At 36.7% G+C, this 25832-nt stretch overlaps 1 protein-coding gene across 1 annotated transcript in view; it reads right to left on the bottom strand.

The window, feature by feature from the left end:
* NFATC3 (nuclear factor of activated T cells 3) overlaps nucleotides 1-25832 on the bottom strand; it is a 60138-nt gene that overhangs the window by 20895 nt on the left and 13411 nt on the right. Inside the window, exons 3-9 of the mRNA XM_026856962.1 lie at nucleotides 24110-24272; nucleotides 9137-9336; nucleotides 7823-7995; nucleotides 6910-7050; nucleotides 4525-4580; nucleotides 3771-3897; nucleotides 913-1965 (exon numbers count right to left, since the gene is read on the bottom strand). Coding sequence (XP_026712763.1) covers nucleotides 913-1965; nucleotides 3771-3897; nucleotides 4525-4580; nucleotides 6910-7050; nucleotides 7823-7995; nucleotides 9137-9336; nucleotides 24110-24272 — 1913 coding nt within the window. The remainder of the gene's footprint in view (nucleotides 1-912; nucleotides 1966-3770; nucleotides 3898-4524; nucleotides 4581-6909; nucleotides 7051-7822; nucleotides 7996-9136; nucleotides 9337-24109; nucleotides 24273-25832) is intronic.

The following is a 25832-nucleotide window of genomic DNA, read 5'->3' as shown; positions in this document are numbered from 1 at the left end:
TGCAGTAAATAATTACTAAGGATGATTAAAAAAACCAAGCAAACAGAAAAAAACCCACAACAGTTAAGGCTATTGTAGAAAAGAGATTCCACAAAGATTCCCTTCATCAATACCAAACACACACCTTTTAAGGCCAGGCCTTCTGTTCTTCCAATCTTATTAACATGACATGTTCTTTAAATTGCTTGGCATCTCTGCCTCAAATGAGCTGACATTTAGGATCTGATACCTCTTTCTTTTCACTTGGTTGGACAAGTTTTGTAAATACCTGGACAGTGTTAATTTAGAGAACTTTATAGCCTGGCCTTTAGCACTAGAATGTCCTTGTTCTGTTCATGTTAAACAAGTGAATTTCTCAAAAAGGTAGCCAGAGGGGTAAAGAGAAAGCAAACAGCTACTGTCAGCAGAGGTGCTGAATGATGGCAGTTTATCTACAGAATGTCTGTAAGGAGACTAAGACAGTGCCAAAATGCATATGATGTATTTTAAAAAAACTAGTCTGCCCTTCAAAACTGGGATGACTCCAAGAAAGAAGACTCCAAACTACATTTATGCAACTTAAGATATATTATTATGACTTTTCCTGAAAGATACCAACAAGACAATGAGAAAAGGCTTCAAATTAATTCCTTGTATATAAGGTGTCAATGTGTAAGAGATAATCTTCAGGCCCTATTTTATGACAAAAACAAAGTCTACGGGCAAATTAGACTCAAGTACCTGAATTGTATAACTACAGATTTACAGCTAATATCATGAGTTTTAAGTCAGTCATTGCTTTGGACAAAAATAGGACTCCCATTTTGATGATACTGTGAAGAGGAGTGTGTTCTAAACAAAATAACCCTCCCACACCCACTTCGTAGTTTAATGTAGATTATATCCCAGTATTAAAATACTGTATCTACTTACCATCATCTAGCGTGATGTCTTGTAGTCCTATTGTTTGAAAATTCAGTTCTCGATCTTCGGGTTCTGGTTTAATGTTAATAGCTGCCCCATCTGGTGAAAATGGAGATGAATCGCATACAGTATGGTGCACTAGGGATGACGCTGCATTAAGGGCTCCCAGTGCTGGACTGTGTGCTTGAGGGGAGTGCTGTCCCGAGTGACTGACAGTGGTTGGAGGGGGAGAGGAGGCAGGTCCTGAGCTAGGAGATTGATAAGGCATAGGCTGAAGCTGGGGTGAAGAAGGTCCAGACAGGGGTGAATGGACCAGAGAGTGGGAAGCAGTTGGGGATGGGGATGAGGCAGATGCTGGATTTGTAGAATGGTATGGGACTTGCTGCAGCTGGGGAGAAGATGGCCCAAGGGACCGACTCATTGCAGAAGGGATGGAGCCCTGCCCAGCGCTTGGGCAGTGGTATCCCATCGACGGTAGGTGAGCAGGTGACTGTCCCGAATGAGCTGGGTGTGCTAGCGGGTGCCCTGTGGTACTTGATGTTGACACAGAACCTGGATTTGAAGCATGAAACTGCATTGGTGGTAGAGCTTGGCAGCTGAGATTTATCAAATGAGGTACAGCTGTGTCTTGCTGAAATGAAATGGTATCAAAACCTTGGCTGGAGGCAGAGTTCATAGGAAGACCAGACTGTCCATTGTATACATCGTTAGACTGCATAGGCTGGTAAGAAGGCCTCACAGGAGGTGCTGATGTTACCTGAAAAGACTGAACCACAGCAGGAGGCAAAACATGACATTCTTCACTTGGACTAAGGTTTCTACCTTGCATGTGTGGCAGGTGGGGTACTGCTGAGGTCACCATTGCTGGGTATGGTGGTTGAACTGGACACACAAGGCTCCTGGGTGATGTAGACAGTAAATTGTCATGGGGATGCCCTTGCTCTGGTGAAGGCAATTGAGTTCGGATAGAATGCAGGCCCTGGACATTGCTTGTGTGAGGCAGGGCCAAAGATGGAACAGCAGACAAATCCACCTCATCTCTGTGCTCTTGCTTCATTATAACTAGAAAAAGTAAAACACTATTAGAATTCCAATCCATTTGTATCCTGTGATAAATACACGCCAATTGCTGTTTAACAGCCACAACAGTATTGTTAATGTCCTTGCTCTAATTTTCCCTCTTTTGCTCTTTTTTTTTTTTTTAAACTTTATGCCTGCTATATTAACTCTTTAAAGCCAGAAGAACTCTCCTAGCATTTACTCAAAGGCAGTTACCTTCCCTTTAAAATACCCTGCTATGCAATGTATGTTTTTGAAGACATTTGAAACCCAGCCAGAGAAAGTCCAGTACATCTAAAGGATACTGCTCATCGGGGTGGGGGCTGCTGCTGCTGGGCTCCACTGAAAACACGCAGATAAGAGTTCAGTATCAGGCACCAGGAAAAGGGGAATGAAATTTTTAGCTGGCTTCTCACTTTCCTTAGCCTTTGATCAAGATGAGAGCTGAACTCTGCCAACACAGTTAAATGAGTTGAGTACTGGGTGTTGTTTTAATTACACCAGCTCTTTCACCATATCCCCCAATTTCAGTGATAACAACAACTGGTCTTGTAGTGCAGAGAGTTACCAACTGACACACTTTCAGTTACAGGATTTTTCTTTTTTAAGCTTCTGGTAGGCACATGAAAAGATACTGACTTTAAGTACAAATAGCAGAAAAATGCTAACACTTAACTGCTCAATTCCTCCTTGATACAATACAGTGTTAAAGAAACTGTTATATTTACTTATAGACAAAATGGATTTTAAAATGTTTGTGCAATAACAGCTAGAGTTATAATTAAACTTGCTTCTTATTTAAGCAGTAAATGTCATTACTTCATTTCACCATTTAAATAGTTTAAAATATGGATTTCTCAAACAAAAATATAGTTTAAGATGTAGCTTGTAACTATCTTGGAAGTTGATATTCTTAAGAATGGTTGAAAACACAATTTATGTATACTTAGTGTACCAAATACCCAGGTGACATTGCTTAAATGGCACATGAAGGTATGAAGTAGGTATTTTTAAAGCACAAGTGAGCAAAACTTATTTTAAATAGTGTAAACTAATGGTAGTTGGCTTTGTCAGTGTACACATTAGCTTTAAGAAGTTAATATCCATATCTGAGTTTAAGGACTCCTTCAGATCCTCCAAACAGTACTAACAGGGTCTAGCACCATCACTAGGACCTTGTGAATTGTGACTACTCTAAATGGGCATGAATTTTGTAAAAGAAAATATCAGGCAAAGGAGTAGGCATTGCATATCTAGTGGTAACCACTTCCTCAACACCAAGGGGCAGGGATTAAGATGTTTTAACTACATTTACAGTTAACACATACAGTTTTTGCTTTTGCCTAAGTTACAAACTGTTTCCTCTCAACATGCTGCAATGTGTCTAGAAGGGGGAAAAAATATTTTATCTTCCTTGTATCTAAACCTGGGGGGCACAAGTTGACATCTGGGGGCAGGGTGTGCATGTGTGTGTGAAACCTGTTGTTCTATGATCTCACTATCCTCCATATCATCACTAGCGTTATTTAGAAAAGCAGCTTCTGAGATTCGCCATCATTCTCAATGAAAAGTAGAATGCAAATTATTCTGTAAAAAGCGTAACGAAGAAATACCTGGCTGTAATTATAGCAAGGTAGCTCATTACTCTAAATTTCAGCTTTTTAATTAGACAAGCTTAAGTAAGTTGTTTTACAAACAATTTGAAGCTAGTCTTCTTATCTACCTGTCAAAGATACAAGACTGGATTATTTTCAAATGTCTACTTTAAAGAACAAAATAAAATGCAACTTTATTTTTTTCTTTAATACCTGGTGTATAAGTAAAACGTTGAGACTGGCTTTTTTTCCTCTTGCCATTGCAGAGATAGAACTGCACCTGAACTGCATTTGTAATGGCTTTGTTATGGTATGGAGGAACTTCAAGTATAATGTTTGCCTGTATAAAAGTTGAAATAAATAAGTTTTACGTATCAAATACAAATGAAACTGTTCTTAATTAGTGAAAAACTAAAACACTTATTGCAGAACTAAAGCAAAATGATATTTTGAAATTGGTAAACTTCAAGTTTATGCATATTACATAGTGAAACAGTACTATATGCAAACTTTTATTTGGAGACTTTCTTCTTTTAAACACAAGTGTTCTGAAGGTAGTGCTTTTAACTAAATAGACACATCTTCTAAAGGATGCTTTATTTATCTGCCAGAGCATAAAAAGACTAGTAGTCAAAGAATTGCATTTTGGATCATTAAGCTTTTAGGAAAAATTTTAATGCACTGGAAATTATCTGTCATACTAGCAAATTTATCTTGTTTTTTTTCAATTTTAAATTTTTCTTTTCACTGCTTTCACAACAAGCACACTATCTGCTGTTCCTTCAAAGCATCCTCTTAATGGCTACTCTATAGTATTAAGCCAATTTAGAAGTCTCCAGTTGTCTCTCTGAATTAACCACTGATCTACTTTAATAAATGAAGTCTACATTTCAGAATAACAATGAAGATGGCTAGTTTCTCATTTTAAAACAGAAAGCTTTCTAAAGTAAGAAAAATTGTTTCTCACCCCTTGACACTTTTCCCTAATTATTTTCCCTTCTACCTCCCACTGAGGTCGTCCATCTGTTGAGAGAAATTTACAAATAATTCAAGCAAAAAGCATTTTCTAAACCACTTAAATACTTAAGCTTAAAAATACTTACATACTTAATATAAAACAGCTTTTATTTTCAGTCATAGAGGCCATTCAGCTGACATATATTGTAAACAAAGTTTGAAGTATAGAGGTTTGTTGTGCAGGATTCTGCATTTTAACAGAACCTGCCGATTACACAGGTACATTTCATTCCAAAGGAGGCAGTGTGCACTGTAAGTGTACAGATTTTTTTTTTCCCCTGTTTTTCTAAAAATATTTTTGAAAGGTAGTTAAATTACTACTGACACTTGTGATTACTCAAACATGCTGATGACTTAACCTACAAGGCACCATATGAGAGATAACATACACCACATCCTCATGCACATACCCCCAGGTACACTGAAAACAAACACCCACCCCTAACCAAAAGACCCGGTAGTTCAAATACCAGGCAAGTTGTCAGCATTGTGAGAGAAGCAAATCACCTTGGTGAACCTCTCCCTGCTCTGACCTAGTATAACTCATTATCCTTAATCTGACACTCAGTTTGCTTGGTTGTTGGGTTTTGTACATGTTATCAGAGAGCCCGATGTTTAGCAGCAGTAGTTCTTTAAAAGGCATTCACCTTGATACAGAAACCCCCTACTTATGTTGTATTTGCTAATAAAAAAAAAAAAATAATCTCAACTCTTTTACTTAAATATTTAAGGAAATAATAAAATGTAGAAGAACTGGACTTGGCTGCAGACTTCTATTTTTAATGCTATACTTTTGTTACTGTTTCCCCAAAAGTTCAAATCAGGTGTTCAAGTCACAGCAATGATAATTTAAGTTGTTCAGATTCTATACTCTCTATATTAAAGGGACAATCGGGGAAGAAAAGGAACTCTACATATTAAGACAGCTAGTCATAAATTTTCAGTCATTTTTCATGCATTTCAGTCTAAGTCAGAAATATTAAAATCAATACATATATCCAGAAGAGCTGCAGAATCTCAGCTCAGGAATGCTGAGTAATTGAACATCTTTGAGTAACATGCATATATGTACCTGAGTGTATATGTGCATCTGTGTATAATACCAAACAAAACCAAAGAAAACTTGAAAAACATTCATTATATCTGTTTGTAGTCAACTAAAAATAGAAAATATTTGATAGGGGGTTTTTTGGTGTTAAATTCTCTAGTTTATGGAGTTGAATCATTATGAAGATGATAGAAAAGAGTATGAACGTGGGTTTAAGGAAAAAAAAAAACAACAAGTTTCATTACATTTAAAGAGGTTTTAGAAATATTCGTCCAAAATCTGTACATTTCTTGCTTACTTTGAGATTCTATTTCCTGTATATTAGACTGAAAAATTTAATCTACTATCCTCTCAAAGAATAATTTGTTTCATTTCATGAGATCAATATGAATCAGTTAAATTTTCCTACAGATTTCACTGCATGAAGTCTTTAGTATACCTTAACTGAAATGCATGTCTGCAATAATTTTTAACTCTGCTAATGAATAAGTGTAAGCCTGCTGCAGTTCTCACCCATAACTAAGCTTTGCCTAGAAGACTGAACTTAGATTCTAGAGAATGAGCACCTTGTAATACAACTGACCACAACATTTCTGATTTCCTGGCAATTCAGTACTCGAGGAGCTTGTCAAGCACACAAGTGTTTAATACATGTACAAAAGGTCGCTGCTCTTCATACCACTGCTTATTGCCACTATTTTGCCTCCATGCACACTTGCCTGTTTACAGATGCAAATGAGGCACAGACACAGCTGAAGCAGACACTGCACACCAAATCTGAGCCAGATCTTGAGACTTTTTAAAAAAATGCGTCTCCCTTAAGAGTAACTCCTACAGAAAATCTTATGCAAATATATGGAAAAAAAATCAGTAGCGTTTTCTCACTAACATCTATTCCATTAGGAGTAAGTCAGTTCTTATGCAATGATTAAATCAGATGTTACATGATGACATCCATGCTCAATAGTACATTGCCATTAATTCCCATTTTCATTTTTTCTTTTTTTTTTTTTTTGTAATAAGAAAGAAAATACATGGTATGATCTGTCAACAGCATCTTTCCAATACACACAATTCAGTTAGCCTGTAATTGTCTTCCTGGATCACAAGTACTATTTAATTAATAATTGCCAACCAGCATATATAAATCAGTGCCCAAACTGAAGTTTCAGATTACTGCTTGTGACTTAAGTCTTTTTCTTTTCTTTTTAAAACATCATTACTTCCTAAAATCAAGCTCAGATAGTGTTCTTTTTTCCTTGAAAACAAAACAAAGATAATATTTACCTTGTCCTTTTTCAAAAAATATAATTTTGGATTCTGGAAGAAAATTTGATCCTGTCACCACCATTTCATGGCCTCCATTTACTGAGCAACTATTGATGCTGTACTTCTCAATCTGAGGGAGTTCTTGAGCAGATCGCTGAGCTTTAAAAAAATATTAAGGGAAAAATTACTACTCTCAATTTTAATCATAATGACATTTCTTTTATGATCATAACTAGAATAACCGGGGGTGAAAAAAATGTCCATCTATTTACATATATAAATCATATTTGTGTATGATTTATCTTTGGGTTTAAAATTATGTTGAAATTATATAATTATAGAAATGAACCACCAAGAATCCATGAATCACAACAATCTCTACTGTTACAGAAAATTAAGTTTTTAGTTTAGGAATATTGGTTCAAAAATTACTTTAGTATTTTATAGACAAAATGAATTCTAGGAGAAATTCAGATTGCTTAAGGTCATGTTTTGATTTCTTAGTGCCAGCATTTAACAAGTGAACTCTAGAAGTTCAGTTGTTTGTTAGATAATGCTGTATAAAGACAAGTAATGGTGTAGACTCTTGTAAATGAAATGGTATTAGTTCTTCCTGAAATGAATATTTATTTTCACTGAGATATATCAGCTGCCTCTGCTCATATACAGGAATTACCTTAGCTGCTAGCTGTGTGACTGCACTATGAAGTTTAAAGCCTAAAACACCTTGTTTCTTCCAAACCTTTAGGCTGCCACTTGGCAAGTACCATCTTTAAAGATACATTAATTTTTTTAAATCTAGTTCTTACACACAATGCTTTTTACACACACTTGTTATATAGTTCTGACAATAAACACTGTCAGAATGACAACACTACTGATACATGCAGAAAAGATGAGTATTAATGATTTATAGTTAAAGCAATCTTACAGCATTCAACAGGTATGGAAGCAGTCTGCAGAGATAAGACTTTTCCACTAGGCTGTGGGATGTGAACACGAAACACAAGTCGCACTCTGGTATTCTTTCTTCCAATATCTGTCTCTCCTTTACGGAGCTCTATATCTGAATTGCGAAGTTTCAAAATACCAGCACAATCGATACTGAAGATAGGTGAGGACGGATGGATCAGAAGAGAAATGGAAGAAAATGAATCAAACTATTGCCAAAGTATGTTCTGTAAACCTTTCTTTTGTTAAAGAATAAAGAGCACTATTTTCTCCCCATGTTATGCTATTTTAAATGGCTGAGATAAAAAGATCTGTTAGTGTCAAAAATGGCAGCAGGTACACTGTTAAAACATTTTGTCTTGTAAATGTCTAGCTGCTGCTTTTTTGAACCTTTAAAGGTTATATGTCATTGCACATAGTTTAACCTGCAAAGTTATTGTACATATTAAACATCATTTACAAGGAGCAAGAGGCCTATATTTAGTTCTGCCTTAGGAAGGACTAGAGAATGACAAAAGTATAACCATCAAATTCCAGCTACCCCTCCACATAGTTACTAATTATCCATATAAGACAGATACTTTAACCAAGTAACACATATATAAGCTGTGAGGAGTGTCATCTTGCACATCACTGTGGGTTCACAGCATTCAATGGAACTAGCACCAAGTCTGCAACTAAGGAAATTCAAGTTGACTTCAGAAGTCTACATAAGAAATAAATGTGCTACATAAACAAATGATTGTGCTTTACTCTGTTCACTGACCAGCCAGCTAGAACAGAGCCATTTAATCGTTGCTACAACTAACCATTAAACTATTATCTAGCACATTCTATTTGGCAATACCTGAAGTCAGAATAACACAACTGCTAAAAATAAAAAACCAAAACAAGGAAAAGGCTTACCAAGATGCCAGAAATTATATCACCACATTCAATCAAGAAACAAATAGCTAAACTGCATGACTGTATTTTCATAGAAAAAAAGTCTTATGCCTTTGTAAAATCAAAAATTCTACCAGCCAGTCACTCACATGCAGTTCTACAAATGTGGAGTCATATACACATATGGATTGTCTGAGGAAGCATAGTCCCAGAAGCACTCATCTATCTCCCCATCCCTCTACTTCTGACTACCTAAACATTTGCATGTTTACAGTGATGTGTCTATCTTAATCATGAGCCATATATTTGTGGAAAATACGCTATTCTACAAGGTTTTTTCTTTCATCTTTACACGCACACCAAAAAAAGACACATAGCAACCAAACAGCTACTTTATGCTGTAATGTACCTGGCTGACATATTATTTTCAGGAAGAAGTGGTATTTCCAAGACTTTTGTGCTGGCAATTATTATCTCTTGACTAGCTGTTGCAACTGTTTTTCCAGTGATTCGGTGCACCTGGTAGAATGCATGAGGTCTTAAGTAGCGATCATCTGCTGTTCCGATGAACATTTGTAGGTTTACTGGCTTCTCGCTGTAGCCCAGGAGCTGATGAAAAAGCAGATGTAGTATTAAAATTTTAGTTGACTTTTACTGCATTTGTGTGTGCATAACATAAATCCACAGCTAGTACAAAGGATTGAGTCAAATAGTAGTATTTAATTACCAACTTCTTCAAACTCTTCAGAAATCAGGAAACTGAATACAGATACATTCCCCAATACAAGTACCAGCAACAACAATTACTAGAACAAATGGATATCAAAATATCTTTATTACCTTTGAATTTCTGAAAGAGAAAAGAATCATTTTACCTATAGAATTTCTACATCAAAGCTATGCTGTGTTGTAGGTGCATATCTGATACTGTTTCTAATCAAAGCTGAATTATTAGTTTTAGTGAGATACACCTAGTTTCTAGAATACTAAAAATTTTGAAGTTTATTTTTTCTTCTATGGATACCATAGTGAGTTTTATTAATACATTTGCATTCACAAAACCTCTTGTGTGAGGACAAAGAAAATTTAATTCATAGCTACAAAATCAGGCATGGGGTTTGGGGTTTTTTGCAAAGAAAATGCTTGACAGCCTAAAATTTGCTATCTGTTAGTTCATGCATCTTTTTTTTTTTTTTTTTTTTTTTAAGCACTCAGTTGTTATAAAACCACCTGTTGCTAGAGCTAACAGTAGTAATTCTAGACATAAAACACATTAAAACATCAGAAAAAAACCTCACCTAACTCTAAAAGGAAACACTAGTTTCATGATAGTGCATTGGTAACGTATCATCCAGAAGATATAAGGAAACAAATTTAACCAACAGTAATGTGCAAGATTCCTTTAGCCACTGCAATTTTAAATCTGAAGCCTATAAAACATGTCTTATAAATCCATGAAGTTGACTGCACCTCCCTGCAACTGGCAAATTGATGCACACTAAGTTATATAATTTCTAAAAAGCAGTGCAACAAATTTACAGTTCATTGACTTTGACATCAACTTATGTTCAAACTGGAGGGAGGGCCAGACAGCCATTCTTTAAATGTAGTTTTGTCATGTCAATATTTTTGTCTCTAGGGAAGTTATTTGGTCACACAATGATGTTATCCAAGCTCTTTACAGAACTAACACTTAAAAACCAAACAAAACCATGTCAATTTAACCTACTCACAAGAGTAATTTAATGCCAGTAGTCAGCAGTACAAAAAACCCAAGCACACCCACACCCAGAAGTCAGAAGCACCAAGATTCCTTGGATCTTGATGCACTACTATTGGTAGTAAGTTTTATGTACGCCAAACAGACACCTGTTCTCTATATTCAATTGGTTATGACGGCACCTGCCACATTTATTAGTTTTCTCAATCAAGAACAAAAATTCAATTTCTGACAGAAGTGTGGAACTTTAAAGAGCCATTCTCAAAGCTTTCAGCCTTACATGAATGCTTTTGTCCAAGATGTAATACCCATTAATTAAACCATTTAGATACAACAGTGTGGTCATATTTTAGTTAGCGTTCTTCCCATTTGCTCAATGAGGTTAAATGTGATTAAGAAGCAGAACAGCCAAAATCTAGACCACCTAAGACAAAGCTGAGCTTACTCAAACCCAGAACAGCTGCAGCTTGTTCTTCACCTCTTCATATCCAGCACACACACAAAATCTAAAACAGTTTCTGAGCAACACATACTACAGACAAGCTACAGCATATACCTGTTACTGACCAACAACACACATATCTTGAGCAGCTGACATGAAAAGTTGATAGACTGAATGCATTATTTGCTACAATCACAGCATTATGAGATTGCTCTCAGAACATGCCCAATCTACTTTTATTTTTGGGGGTTGTTTATTTTTTTTTAAGTGAATGAAGAGAAAAGAAAGGAAACAGCTCAGAATTACTGCTTCTATTGCTTTGCTAAGTGGGAGATCCCTAGGTGATTACTGTAATAAGGAGACTGTGCTGCTCTTCAGGACTGTAGACAAAGAATTGCAAATTTTGTCCTCAAATCTCCTTGTGCCTTTCTTGGGAGATGCACACCATCTTCTCCCTGTTGTGCCTTTAAGAGGCCAGTCTAGTTCAACTCTTACCATAAAATGTAGGCTACATTTGTACTGCATTGTATATAGACTACAGCTGAGGTTGAAAAATCTGCCACAAAAAGCCAAGCAATCTTTAAAAGTCATGGCAGCTTTTAGCAAATACAATGTTCTGTCCTATAATTGACATATTTCCAACTAATTTCCTATATGATTGCATTTATTTGTGTTTTATTTCTATTACTTGCAGGCTTTTGTTCTGTCAAATATGTAAAATATTTTTGTTCTCACTGGAGATCTCACCACAAACAGACTTAAATCCAGGGGAAAAAAAACAACAAAAACCAAACCTTGATGCAGGTCTCCCAACATCTTTTCAAAAGATTTTTTTTTTTCTTAAATACTATATGAATATTTTCAGAACCTCTATGAGTCTGAATTATTTTAGGAGTTTAAAGAAAATTTAAGGACATGTATTAGTTTAGCATTTACAGCAGCCATCTTGTCCCAAGTTCTCAAGCCTGTGACTACCATCCATTTTCCTCAAAGTTAAAATTAAATCTTAACACAATGGAATACAGCCTACATGTGACGTCTGTTAAATGCATTCAATCTAATACTGGGAATTATATAAATTACAAGCCAGACCTATTCAAAAATTTGAATAACTTCCAAATGGGGTCACTGTGACTAAGCTCATTTCCAATTAAAGCTATCTTCCCCTTCCTTAACAATGGCCATGTACACAACAGTTCTGGAGATACTACTGATATGAGAGAAAGGGCTGGCGGGGTGGGGAGTAGAAAGGGAGGGATACTCGTAGAACTAAGCAGGTCTGTCTACATGTAGTTAGTGGAGAAACTCCTCTACAGAAGCCTACAGAGACCAGGAGCTTAATTTAGTGAAGCAAAATACACCCTATGCCAGCAGCTGCAGTGGTATTGCCCATGAGACTCCATGGCCATATACAATTGCCCAAAGCTGGTCTAATGCTAGTTTTGCTTCCATTATTCTTGAGCAAAGTTTTACCCTCTGTGCTCATCCAGATATGCTACAGAAGACATATAAGGCCTCATTTCTGCCAAGCATGTTGTGGGAGGGGAAGGTGGTCTGACAAAAAACGCCCACATGACCAACAGATTAGTTATGTATCAATAGGTTATCAAGTGCATTTTCTGTATGATGCTCTTGTGATAAAGGCTTCTGTGCTTGTTGACTGTCTCACATCACTGCAGTACATTAGCTATACCAGTGTAGAAATTTGAAACTGTTACTACCACTTCAGAAGAAATAATAAAAACCCTACAATAAGACCCCACACAGCAGTACCACCTTTAGTCATTCTCCTTCTGGTTTACATACTAAATCAAAACAAACAAGAACTCAAATGCCCTGAAGAAACTAAAAAGATTATAATATACAAAATCATATATTAATTTTATAAAACATTATAAAATATACTCTATATAAAATTATTAATATGTGTTATAGTTATTTAGAAGAAACATAAGCACGTTATAATGCAGAAACATATAAAGAAGGCATCTCATAATTAAAAATGGTCTGTAATAGCATCAGGACAAATCCCTGAAAATTTCATATGTACTTAATAGCCATGCTAGTGTAAACCAGTCTCAAAACAAACCCAACAGGCCAACAAGGGCCCCCCAAACTATGTCAATCAGATGCTTACACTATAGCTTTGTCTCAAATGAATTTCTGCAAAGGATCTGCAATCAAGTCCTGTTAAAGGCACCGGAATATATATATATCTCTCTATATATGGTTAGGCAGAGTAGTAACATATTGGCAAGGTAGCAGAGACTTCATAAATTTGTACTTAGCATTACAGATGATTTATTGCATTTATTCAAGGTTTAAAATAAAGAGAACAGCATAAAAGGAAAACAATGTAAAGGCATAAATATAACTGATACGTGCAAGTAAGTGAGGCAATTAAAGAAGTTGGGGGGTGGGGAAGAAAAGAATAACCCTTTCTCCCACATTATAGACTGTAATTCAAGGCTGATCACAGTAACAGGCACACATAAAAAGGAAATATATCAGTCTTAAGCAAGCTATGAGGAGGTTGCACAGGGTCCTCATGTTTCCAACAGCCATATTTACAGCAAGAGACAGTAAGCTTAATAGGCTATGGATGCTAATGAGACAGTCTTACGCACTAGCTAAGACTGAGGCAGCTAGAGAGACTGTCAAAACATGCTGATAAAAAAACCTTTATTATAAATTTGTGCTTTAGAATTAACAGTTTCCCCTTAAATCTTGTCTAAGTGAGCTGACAACTCTAGGCATGACATGGATTCTGCAAGAGTAAAATTGAAAATTTACAGCATGTCTAATCAAAGAGAAGAGTCTGCGGGGGCCAGTGAGCCAAGGGGTAGGCACAAAGTGATCCAACAGCTTGTGGAGATGATGCCTGCATATCCCATCTCATTTCTATTACATAATCATTCAAAGCCTTCAGTGAAACCAACACATTGTGCCTAGCTAGTGCCACATAATTAAAGACAGCCCTATATCGTACCACTCCTGCGAACAGAGGACAATGCTGGATTACTTTAATTCACCTGAAAGTGCTCCTACCTTATTTAACTGCAGCTGCATTCAGCAGCTTGCTGAAAAGTATGAAAGTACTCTAAGTCCATGATATGAATAATTGCTTGGGTGTCTCTCCTTACACAAAACCTTTACATAGTAAGCAAAGAAGAACTTTCTGCCCATCACACTTGGTCCCCACTGGAGACTGAATTATCACAGAATCTGAACTACCTTCTCCCTCCCAGGAATGGTGTCAATTGTTCCCCAAAAGAAAGATGATATTTGAAGCCTGAATTGCCATTAGTGATGGAATACTATCTTGTGACTAGTGAAGGAGACTTACTATTCCAAATCAACTTTAAGTCAGGAAAAAATTATCTATTTTGGAATTTAAAATGCATTCTTTTAAGTACAGTTTTGTTTTCATTCAAAAAAACCTGTTGATTGTTCTTACTTTCACTGACAGTGGTGTGACACTTTCTTATTACCTCATCTGCTTTACACACAATTCTGTATGTTGAACAGCCCAAACGTGTAAGACAGTATAAAAAAAAATTGCTAGTTGTTCCTCAAGAAAAATACCTGCCTAATTAACTTAAAAGAATAGTTACTGCGTTCTGTCCAAATACCTAATGAAGCCACGGTACCTGTACCTTTAGTTCACCACAGTGAAGAATACATAATATATACAAATAAGAACATAGTGTCTCTATACAGACCGTAAGTATTTAAATTGACAAACCACTTCACAACCTACTGGCAATCAGTTGCTTCAGTATCAGCCTGCCCAGGATTCAGTCATGGGTCACTTACAGAAAGGCAGTAACTGAAACTACTGGTTGAACACTAGGTGTATTTTCAAGTATGCCTTCCAGCATTTACTCTACTAATGTGCAATCCTAGAGCTGCATGCTACAAAAAAAAACCCCAAACAAAACCCAACTATTTTACTTAAAAAAACCCCCACAACTTCACTTTCCCAGGAGTAGCAAACACCATACTGTAGACAACTAATAAGTTACTGCACACTGTCACTACTGACCTCTAGAAACCCTCCTCCTCTGTAATAGAATACTGATACACCACCCACTGCTTTGCAGAGGAAACTCAGCCAAGTTGTTTTTGTGTTTCTATATCGTTTCCATAGCAAAGGTCAGTGCATGCGTAAGTTAAACTAAAGCTGGAAGGCTAAAGACTGAAGGTCACTACAGGATAAGCCAGAAGGGCTTCACGCCAAAGCAGTTCCAGCCGTATTATTATATTGCAATGCAGTAAACTCATGCAAGCATGTCAATACTTAGTTTACAATTTTTAACAAGTAACTATAAGAGTAAGTTAATGAGAGAATTTTTGGATCATCAAGAAGTTGTATATTATATTATAAAACCATTCATATGTTCTTAATGCACATATGAAAACCCCTTAAAAATGTATAACGTTAGAGACTATATAGATTAATTTGATCACTGAAGACAGCAGCATGTAAACTTGCAATTTGGTGTCAGCGGTGAGAACTTTTTCCTTGCAAAAGCAAATAGGTCACATAAAATAAGAGGCATCAACCTGGAAAAAAGAAGTTAGCACCTGTAGTAAGGCTTGAGAAAAATATTCAACAGAGAATATACACTTCACAGTAAACAGGTACTTATCAGACAATACTAGTATACTTCAAAATAATCTGGTTTTGTGAACCAAACCCCCTTTGTTTATTTACAAAAACCACAATACCTGATAGTGTACTGAATCCAGAAGTCATGTCATGGTTTCACATGCCTACTCTCAGACTAAAAACTAAGAAAAAAAAGAAATGCAACTAAAACTTGGGGGGGAAGTTAGAAAATAATTACCTAAGTTTTACACTCATCAATCGAACAATAGTAATGACATTCAGACAGTGCCAAACCCCATATGATTGTATTTTTAAAGCAGTTTTGCTGCCAAACTTTTCAGCATTTTTTAGGAAATTGCCATGTTTAACCAAACTTTCATTGGGGTTTAATACTTGTATCTTTTATGTGCCTTTTCTTTGCTGGCTAAATTGAAGATGAAGATTCTATCAACACTTCAGTCCTCCTTTGCACAATTAATTCACTGCTTATGACATTACTGGATTGGTAAAATAGGCTGATTAGAAAGAAAGATTTTACATATAAACAGGCCTCCCTAAAAATAAGGCACAGTTGTGAAAGAGAAGATACATCCGGGGAAAAGTATAAGGCAATAAAGTCTTTCATTCACTGAAGTTAACAACTCTGTCTTCACCAAATGTATTAGTATCCTCAGATCCAACATGAGGAATGGGGAAGGAAACACACAGCTGTGTAAAGAACTATAGGCATTTACTAAGCATTTACTTCAGACAGAGATTTCTTAGACTTTGACACCTTGATATGAAAAGCATGTCCTAACTAGTTATTTCCTCCTTGATAGTCTCATGGAAGCTGGATGTATTTCAGCGACTTCTGTATTCCGTAGAACACCCTCCAAAGTTACAAGGAAACGAAGGCAAAAGAGAATTGAGGTCCCATTATGCAGAGGTGAAAGGAAAGATAAAGCTACTCTCTTGAATTAGCTATTTTTATTTTTACTTTGGAAGACTGTATGAGTAAAGATATCATTCACTGTGAAACCTAAACAGTACTAAAGAGAAAGAACTTTCACTGCTAAAATTTTAGTCTGCTTCTAATTTTTTTTTTTAAATTTCATGTAAAGGAAAAGAAGCAAAGCATGCCTTTGACATGTTTTGCACCTTGAGACAATGGAGATGTGACCCACAAGTTTTGAATCTTTTGGACAGCAATGTCAAAGGGACACTGATGCATGGCTTTGAAGAACCAAATTTTTTCTTCAGACATTTCTCCATAGGAATTTCAGAGTGGCATGCAGCAACATTCCTAAAGAACTGTGAAGACCGTTGGTTTAACTTGAAGCACTCTGCCAAGCTGCAAACTACAGCACACTTATTTACAATGATCTGGGAATATATGCAAGGGATGACAAAGATCCAAAGGCATGAAGATGAACATAATTTCTAACAAAACACACATAATGGCTAACACCAGTGGTACAATTTATCATTAATTTATCAAGTTACATTTTGAACAGCTTGAAACAAACCATATATATAGAACCAAGAAAGTAGAGTTCAGGGACGTTATTAAAAGTCAGGCTGACCAAGTCATCCCTTGTGGCCTTGCAGAGGTGCACTAAGTGCTGACCTGTCATCTTCAATGGACTGTTTAAAAGAAACTGAATAAATTCACGAAAGAAGACTCCACTCAGATCTATTAGGCAATACCCCAACCCCAGGCTCAGAAAGTCTTAACAGCACACGGGAATTTTATTATTTCATTCTGATTTTGTGAAAGTTATAATGTTACCAAAAGTTAAATATCTGATTTTACAATATGTTAAACAAAAACAACACCTACTTCCCCTTCCTGAAGTGCAGTACTATTTTCTATCAGTTATTTCATGTACCTTTCCATCAACTGAGAAGGAAGACTATGCATATCAAAAAAGCATCCTCCTTCCTCTTTTGCTAAATAAGCTTATCGAGTAGACTGACTTCAAGACTTTAAAATAGTACAGACCTTTGCAATTCTGAAAAAAAATAATGAGACATAAAAGGAACAAACTTTAATAAACTATTAGGTAGTGGCACAAGTCCAATTTTAAAGGTCAAAGACAAACAGGTCCTACAGAGGTCTAAACCAAATAATTGCAAATATCAGTGCTTACCGGTCATGACACCACATGTTTACACAACATACAGAACATCCTTCAAGGTTTAAAAAACTTGGATTTCTGAAATCTCACTCTTACACACTGACTGCTTGCAGACTGTATTGAAAGCGTTTTAAATAGTGATTTCAGGTATATTTTGAAGAGTTTTCGCTCAGAGTCTTGTCCCATTCTACACTACCTAAAAAAGGAGATCAATTCATAGCTAAACCAGCATTAGACCAATAGTATGAGTTCACACAGTGCAGAATTGCCAGTCACATCACAATACACTACCCATCTGCAGTTTGCTCTACAGTCTTGAAAAAAGTGTGCTATTCCTGAAATACCAACTCCCAGTGCTAAATTATGCTAAAGGCAGTTTTTGAACAAGCATTTCCAGGATAGAAATAAGTTATTCCAGCATAATCTATAGGAAAAAAAAATCATTTTACTTTGTAAGAAAATTACTACTTTTCCACATTTTCGCAAACATATGATGCAAAAAGCAGATGACACTGTCATGCAGTGTGCCATTTTTAATGTTTTTCCTGTTAGTCACTGCATTTTCTACATTGAGTATTCAAACGTAGTAGAAGCATCAGTATTACTATTTATTTGGGGGATTCTGAAGCAGAAGATGCCTAAATATTCAAACTGTTCTTAACAGATAAATGTTTTTAGAATCTCATCCAAAAGTCAGTGTTTTTCCCAATACAGCCCACGACCGACCTTCTGCCTTCTATATTTATTTGCGGGTGGTTGTCACCAACCAACAGTAGGGAATTAGAGCTGAGATAGAGCGTGCCTTCTGGCTATGTACAAAATAGGGAAGAATTCAAGACAAAAGTAAAAATTGAAAAGTGAAAGGCAGGAAGAATGGGAAGGGTCATGAAACACAGAAAAGGTATTCAGTTTATTTGGCTTAGAGAACAGGGAGAACACTGATATTATTCCTGTTATTCAAATAGTTACATGAATTGGCCACACAGAACACCTGGGAAAAGGTAACAGCCACAGAATTATAGGTCAGGAAACACACACTCATTTAGACAATCCTTTGATTATTTTTATCAGATCATCTCTGACATTGCTTGGTTAGATCCTCTCTTGTAGATTAGAGTTTGTTCCACCAGAACTCAGTTTGAGAGGCTTTTCGAAAACACATTCCTGTTTCAGAATTTTCAAAGTAGTTCAAAATTAGTTTACTTTAGCTCAATTAGTTTACTTTTTCTTCCACTGGAGCTCTTCAGTCATAGCTTCACGCTCTGCAACCACTTTAAACAGAGCTGACATTCAATCCCTCTTTCGCAGGTCTCCATTAAACCTCACATAGGAAGTTACTGTTTGCTTGTCAGTGACTAGAAGGGTATAACCATTTAAATAAAGAGGTTTTATTTAACATCTCTGTCATTTTTGATCATACAACTTTCTTCAGCTGTAATACTGCTGAGTTGTCCGTATGGATTACACAATCCTTCCCCTCCTCGGTTACTGCAGAAGCAACTACAGTAAGAATTTTGCTTACAACAGAGTAGTTGATGAATGATTCTATCCTTAAATCCTTCATAGTATGGCAAAAAGACTTCTGGTACCAGTGAGTTCTTAATAGCTACCACTGCCCCAAATTTGTCTTGCATGCATGGGGCATAAGTGGATTCTATACAGTGCCTGTTGCTGACACATCTTCCATTTTAGAATAAATTACCCTCATCATAGTTCACATCTAAAAGTGATTTCCACTCTGGTGAATGGCCACAGGACAGATACTCCTTCTTGCATAGAGAATGGTGCCAATAAGTAGCTGTTAGCTCAACAGTCCCTCAGTACATCATACTGTATGGTTAACAAGAAGAATATCATGCAGATCACCTTCTTTACTAGCAACAGGAAAAATGACAAAAAGGAAATACTTTGTTGTGCATAACACATCTTATGGAATTTACTACCGAAAGATATAATTAAATTTAATATACTTAAGATGACTCAGAAAATTGCAGAAGTCAACATGAATAAGCAGGAGGACAGTATACAAAACAGCTTTGTTTTAAAAACAGTCATTTTAGATCAGAAAGCTAAAATATGGAAATAAAAATAAACTATCTTTATCATGTGCCCATCTGCTCTAAAATGCCTCTGTGGTTTTGATCCAAGTGAAGCCTCACGACAAACATTAACCATTTTAGATAACAGTAAAACTCAGTCTAGCAAATAAGTGTGAACACTTTATTATGTACAAATTGACCTATGGGAAGGGTGGGAAATTCAAGCAATTATGATAATTCATTTAGAGTCAGATGAAATGTAGTACCCATTTCTTTAAAAGGCTTAGTGTACCCATCTACAAAGTACTTTCACCTATTGAATTAGAATGGTAAAGGTAGACAGTGCTCAGAGGCTTTCTATGACTTATGACAATGCAATACAAAATTTTTTACATAATTTGGATGACAAAAATTCAACATGCCACCTTTGTCCTTGCTAACCATTCTGTCAAATTATTTATTCCCTCTGTAAAAATTGTCAGTGTTATCTTGCAGATTCCCTACTAAGGTAAGAGAAATTATTCCAGACAACATGCATTAGCTGAAACAATCCTAAAAAAGAGAAATGACAGATTATCTGCTATTTAGAACATTTTGCATTAAAAAAGCTGAAAACAGGACAGCTTCCTTATAGCATTTGCTTCCTTAAAGTCAATGGATTTGCTAAGTAAAGCATGATGCTCCACTCATTTTGTTTCCTCACATTTGGAAATAAGCTGATTAAAGTTATTCACAACAGATGATGCCAAATTTGTCAGGAGCTTAGTCTCTTAGCAACAGGTATGATACAGTATTAGTAATAGATTAATGACATGCACTAATAGATTAATGGCTTGAAGCTATATACTATCTTCAAATCTTTATTTTAAATAATGCATCACCTACACATGCAAAACTACAGTGGTTTCACAGTTTGTAAGGTAAATCCTCTAGCTTTCTATAAAATAATGTTCAAGAGCAAAGCAAATTGTGTAGGAAGCAAAAGTACATAGGCCTTCAGGCACCCAAAGATGTGCCAGTTGGACTTGATGATCATTGAAGGTACCTTCCAACTGAAATATTCTATTCTATTCACCCACATCTTTCTTGTCTCTGATATTGGTTAACATGCAGTTATTTCAAACAATGAAATGCTACTTTATTGCAATGATCGCACACATGGAAGTGACTAGTATAAAGCTAAGAGCACCAAAATAGAAAAGTTAAGTCAGTCAGAAACAAATAGTAATGCATATTGTGGAATTGATTTGTGTAATAAGCTTCCAGAAGTGCTGGAAAATATTTCACTTTTGTATTTAAATAAAGTTATTTTCATCTGTTCACAGCTATTCAGTATTTATTTACCTTTCACCAAACTTGTCCCTTAGCATACTGTTTTTCCAGGCAGTGAGTAAAAGTTAATACAAATCAATGGTTTGTTTCGTAACAACTTCCTCCCCCCATCAAGCACAATTTCTAATCCAGCTGGAAGAGACCAAATTGCAAAATAGAATATTGATTTTCATTTGTATTCATTTTAATTTAGAAAGGCATAGTACAATCCATATGTTTAAGCATGAGACTGTCAGACACATAAATACTATCCCCATTTTAAAAACAGCATTCTTGTCATAGCAAGGTATTTCACAATTCTAATACAAATAAATAGCTTTTAAAATCACTGGTATAAGTCACATAGATTACAGATCTGTTTTTTCTGGTCACAAATAGTAATGAGTTACTTCCAACTACTGGAATAGGATAAATATATCAAATACATTTTTAATGTATAGACTGCTACAGTTCCCCACAGCCTCCATCTAGATAAAATGACAGTTATGGCCTAGACAAGTGGTCTGTGTGGTGTGTGGGGAACTGGCTGACAGGCCTCACCCAGAGGGTGCTGGGAAATAGCTCCTTTCCAAACTGGCAACCTGTCACAAGTGGGGTCCCCCAGGGATCGATATTGAGCCCAATGCTGTTTAATATCTTCATAAGTGATCTGGATGATGGGATCAAGTGTACCCTGATGAACTTTGCTGATGATACCAAATTGAGTGGGGAAGTGGATGCTCGGAAGGGAGAGCCACCCTGCAGGAAGACCTGAATATGCTGGAAGATTGGCTTACAAGAACCTTATGAAGGTTCAGTGAGGACAAGGGTAAGGTCTTGCACCTGGGAAAGCATCATCCAGGAGTGCAGCACAGGCTGGAATCTACCCGCCTGGGATCTGCTCTGGGGAAAGGGACCTGCGGGTCCTGATGGACAACAAGCTCAACTGGAGTGACCAGCAAGCTGCTGTGGCAGATAAAGCCAGTGGGATGCTGGGCTGCATCAACAAGGGCATCAGCAGATGAGATAAAGTAGTCATCAGCCCACTCTACTGTGCACTTGTCAGGCTGCACCTGGAATACTGTGTCCAGTTTTGGTCCCCGGCATACAAAAAAGATGTGGACAGGCTGGAGAGGGTCCAGAGAAGGGCTACAAAGATGATCAAAGGGCTGAGCAGCCTGTCATGTAAAGAAAGGCTGAGAGAATTGTGTTTGTTGAGCCTTGAGAAGAGAGGGGTTAGGGGAGATCTTATCACCACATTGCAATATTTAAAGGGTGGCTACAAAGAAGATGGAATTACAAAGAAGACAAGGAATCACATGGAAAAGAGAAGGAGTAATGGGTACAAGTTACTCCTGGGGATATCCCAATTGGACACAGGAGGAAAGTGTTTCACAATGAAACAATCAGCCACTGGAATATCCCCCCAGGGAAGTGGTGGATTCACCAACATTGGACACTAAGATTCAGCTGGACAGGGTGTGGGCCCATCTTGTCTAGACTGTGCTTTCACCAGAAAGGTTGGACCAGATGATCCTTGAGGTCCCTTCCCACCTGGTGTTCTATGACTCAACAGTGAAAGACTGAGGACTGAAAACCTGACTGCCATTTTGCTGGAAAAAAAAACAAACAGAAAATATCCTAGACTTGGGGGGAAGACAAACCCTGCTGTAACCTTGATGTAAATGGATTAGTATTTTTTTCCTATTTGTCTTATAAAAATTTTCACTGTTGTCTGATTTGATTTACAAATGAACAGTTAATTTTTATTTTAACCTGGTTTAGGATGAAGATAAACACCATTAAACGAGGTTGAGGTGAATAAGAGATATTGCTTTCACTTAAGGGTGTGGCAAAGGGATAAGTCAAGGCATCTTAGGAAGCCCCACAGTTCCTCAGCACAACCTTCCCCATGTCCAGTGAATAAGAGGGTGGGTTCCCTTTCAAGCTGCATGAGACAGCTGGCACAGCAGATATTAAAGGAGATATCTGTGACTACTCCTAACTAATCCAGAAGCCTTCACAGCATAGAGCAAGATACTTGTGCACGCACCTGAACTCAAGAGTCAGAGAGGAACACATCACAGCTTGTGCACACAGTATACCCACAGTACCAAACCCTCACACCTTTCCCTTCAAAAAGAATATGATAGCAAAGCTTTCTTATGAAAGTCAAGCCTAATTTACCAGGACCTTACATCTAATTCTGAGCTCAAAAATAACTGGATGGTGTTTGCAATGTATTTAAATAATATGCTTTGGAGGCCATTAGCATTTGGAATATTTAGCATTAGCTGAAGAAGCCAGCCAAAGCAACTGTTAGTGGCAGGTAGCAGTTATCAGAATAGTCAGTATGTCACCACCCCCTCTTACCCACATAAGAACTGTTGCTTGCACTATTGCTTTACTTGAAACTGTTTTGAAAGACAAGAAAGCTTACAGAACTCTTGAGACAAGGGAAATGAGGTCAAAGAGAAGAAAGAAACAAGTCTTACTTGCCCTTACAGATAACCAGTTCAAATCCAGTGAAACTAGGTGATGCCATTTTAAGGAGATGGCTATCATTAAACTGTAACCACCTTTGGTTCATGCTGAAGAAAGGAGTTAACTTTAACTTACTCCAAACATTTAAGTGAAAGTTAACAGAATTTATAGGTACCATTTCACAGAAATAACCTAATAAAAACATGAACAAGAGGCATTTATAGTGTTCAGAAGCTGTCTCAACACCAAAAGACAATTTCTGACTCAAATGAAGCTACATCATATTGCAGTATAGCTTCAACTAATCTATTATCATGTCTTCTCTTGTCTGCCCCCATGCACACTCCCTTCCTCCTTAAAGTTCATGATGAACATGTTAAGTAATACACTATTGCACCTTGAATCCATTCACAAACATAAAACTGCATACAGCATAAAATTGTGCCATAGACTGTAACTGCAGCAAACTAAATTTTTAAACATCTAAAACTAACTTTTGTGTTGAACAAGTTACATTTAAGGGAGAAAATCTTACCCAGAAAAAACTGTAAGCTTCACACAAGGTAACAATCCACAGCACTGTAAATACCAGTTTAATTGTAGATAATTGTAGTTAAAAAATTATCTTCTATTCAAGAAAGCCAGACTTCCTACCTTCACTACAGGGTGTCCTCCAGTAGATGCTTTTACTGCTCCTCTGCTTCCTTCTGTTTCATAGTGAGCTCTGTGATGAGTTTTAGGCTGGACTTCTATTTTCAGTTCACACTGCCCATAATGACTTGGTAAAGGCCAGTCAAGAGGTGGCAACGAAGATGTGCTGCAATCAAGACCAGCACACTATGGTTAAATGAAGTATACCATTTGCACAGTACAAACAAAGTAACTTCACTGGAAGATACAGACAATTATGTCACTTTCCTATCAAATGGAGACCAAATAAGAATAGCTATTAGCCTAAAACTGTTACTGGAAAATTCCAAAATTTTGCTGGTACATTAAATTCTTTAATTAAGTGTTTCTTTTGAGGTTGTTAGCATGGAACTTCTTCCTTCCAATACCTGAATAAAAGAAAGGTACTGTATGACCCACTCACCCACCCCACATTACCAGTGATATTCTATAATGCCTCAAGTATATCAGCAAGAAAGTTCAAATGTTGTTTAGTAGGAAGTCTAAATTCAATCTCTAAATCCTTATATTTTTAATCTCTGCATTAACACCTTCCAGCTTGTTATTTTTGTTTTTCTAAGATTGGTAAGCACTGCACTTTTTAATGATAGTTAACAATGAACACCATATGACGAACCAGAATTTTAAAGCTAGTAGTTCTATCTAAGCATAAAGACTTACTGCAACAAAGTACATGCTTAGCTTATCCACAGACTATATATACCCTTACAGATAGTACCAAAGTCACTCCAGAGAAGGAGAACAAAATACAATACGGAAGAACTGCAAAGGGAAATAAGCCACATGGTATCACCAGTGTTTTCATACCTACCCTTTTACCTGCACAGATTTATAGTTATGATTCTAATAAGATTAACAGTCAGATTAAAGTCAGTAATTACCTGGTAGAGCAAATTAATTTATGAACATTTAAAAGTAAACATTTATAGCATTGTGTACCAAACAAGAACATTTACAAATAAACATAAGCTTCTATTTTTGTACTACCTTAGTCTGACTGACAGGCAAATCAAAATAAGTTTTAAAGAGATGGACAAATATTGGGTTGTATCATCATATGAGAAAGCTCAATTCCATTTCTTTCTGCTTTACAGGAAGTCAAGAAAAACCCCACCACCAATCCAAAGCCGTGGAAATTTCTACAAACATGAATAGCCACAGGTCCAAGAAAGACAAATTATACCTTCTGGATAATTTAGCTAAGACTTATAAAACATATCCACAGCTGTGAAAGAAGATAATGTTTGGATTAAAAAAATAAACAACCAAGCTTTGTCTTTAGGAAGTATCTGGATGGACTTGGGCTCAGCCTGCAGCACCATACATCTACTTTTTAACCACAAAAATCACTGTCACTAAGCACAGAAAAGAGGGAGAAGAAACAGCACCACTTGCTGGCTTCCTCCTACAGGAGAACAACCTACAAGCCTGTTGACCTGCTGCTTCATGGAGTAGCTATGCTGTGCACTTCAGGAGAGAGCTAATGTAATATAAAGTCTCATCTCCTGAAGCACCCTTCTGAGAGCAATGGGAGGAGCAAGAGTATTTCCCTTTCTTCTTACTGAAAGGAAGAAGTGTGAGCAATAAATCATCTCCACAAGCATTCAGTGTACAGCAAAGACTGTTCTTCCCCCAGTAAGGAGGTCTGATGATTGGTCCTTCCACAGCAATTGTCTTTACTGGGTAG

The sequence above is a fragment of the Athene cunicularia genome (genome assembly GCF_003259725.1).
Source record: "Athene cunicularia isolate RWA chromosome 11 unlocalized genomic scaffold, athCun1 chr11_part1, whole genome shotgun sequence".
Taxonomy (NCBI): domain Eukaryota; kingdom Metazoa; phylum Chordata; class Aves; order Strigiformes; family Strigidae; genus Athene; species Athene cunicularia.
Note: the sequence above shows the minus strand (reverse complement) of the source record. Positions and strands in the feature narration are given on the sequence as shown.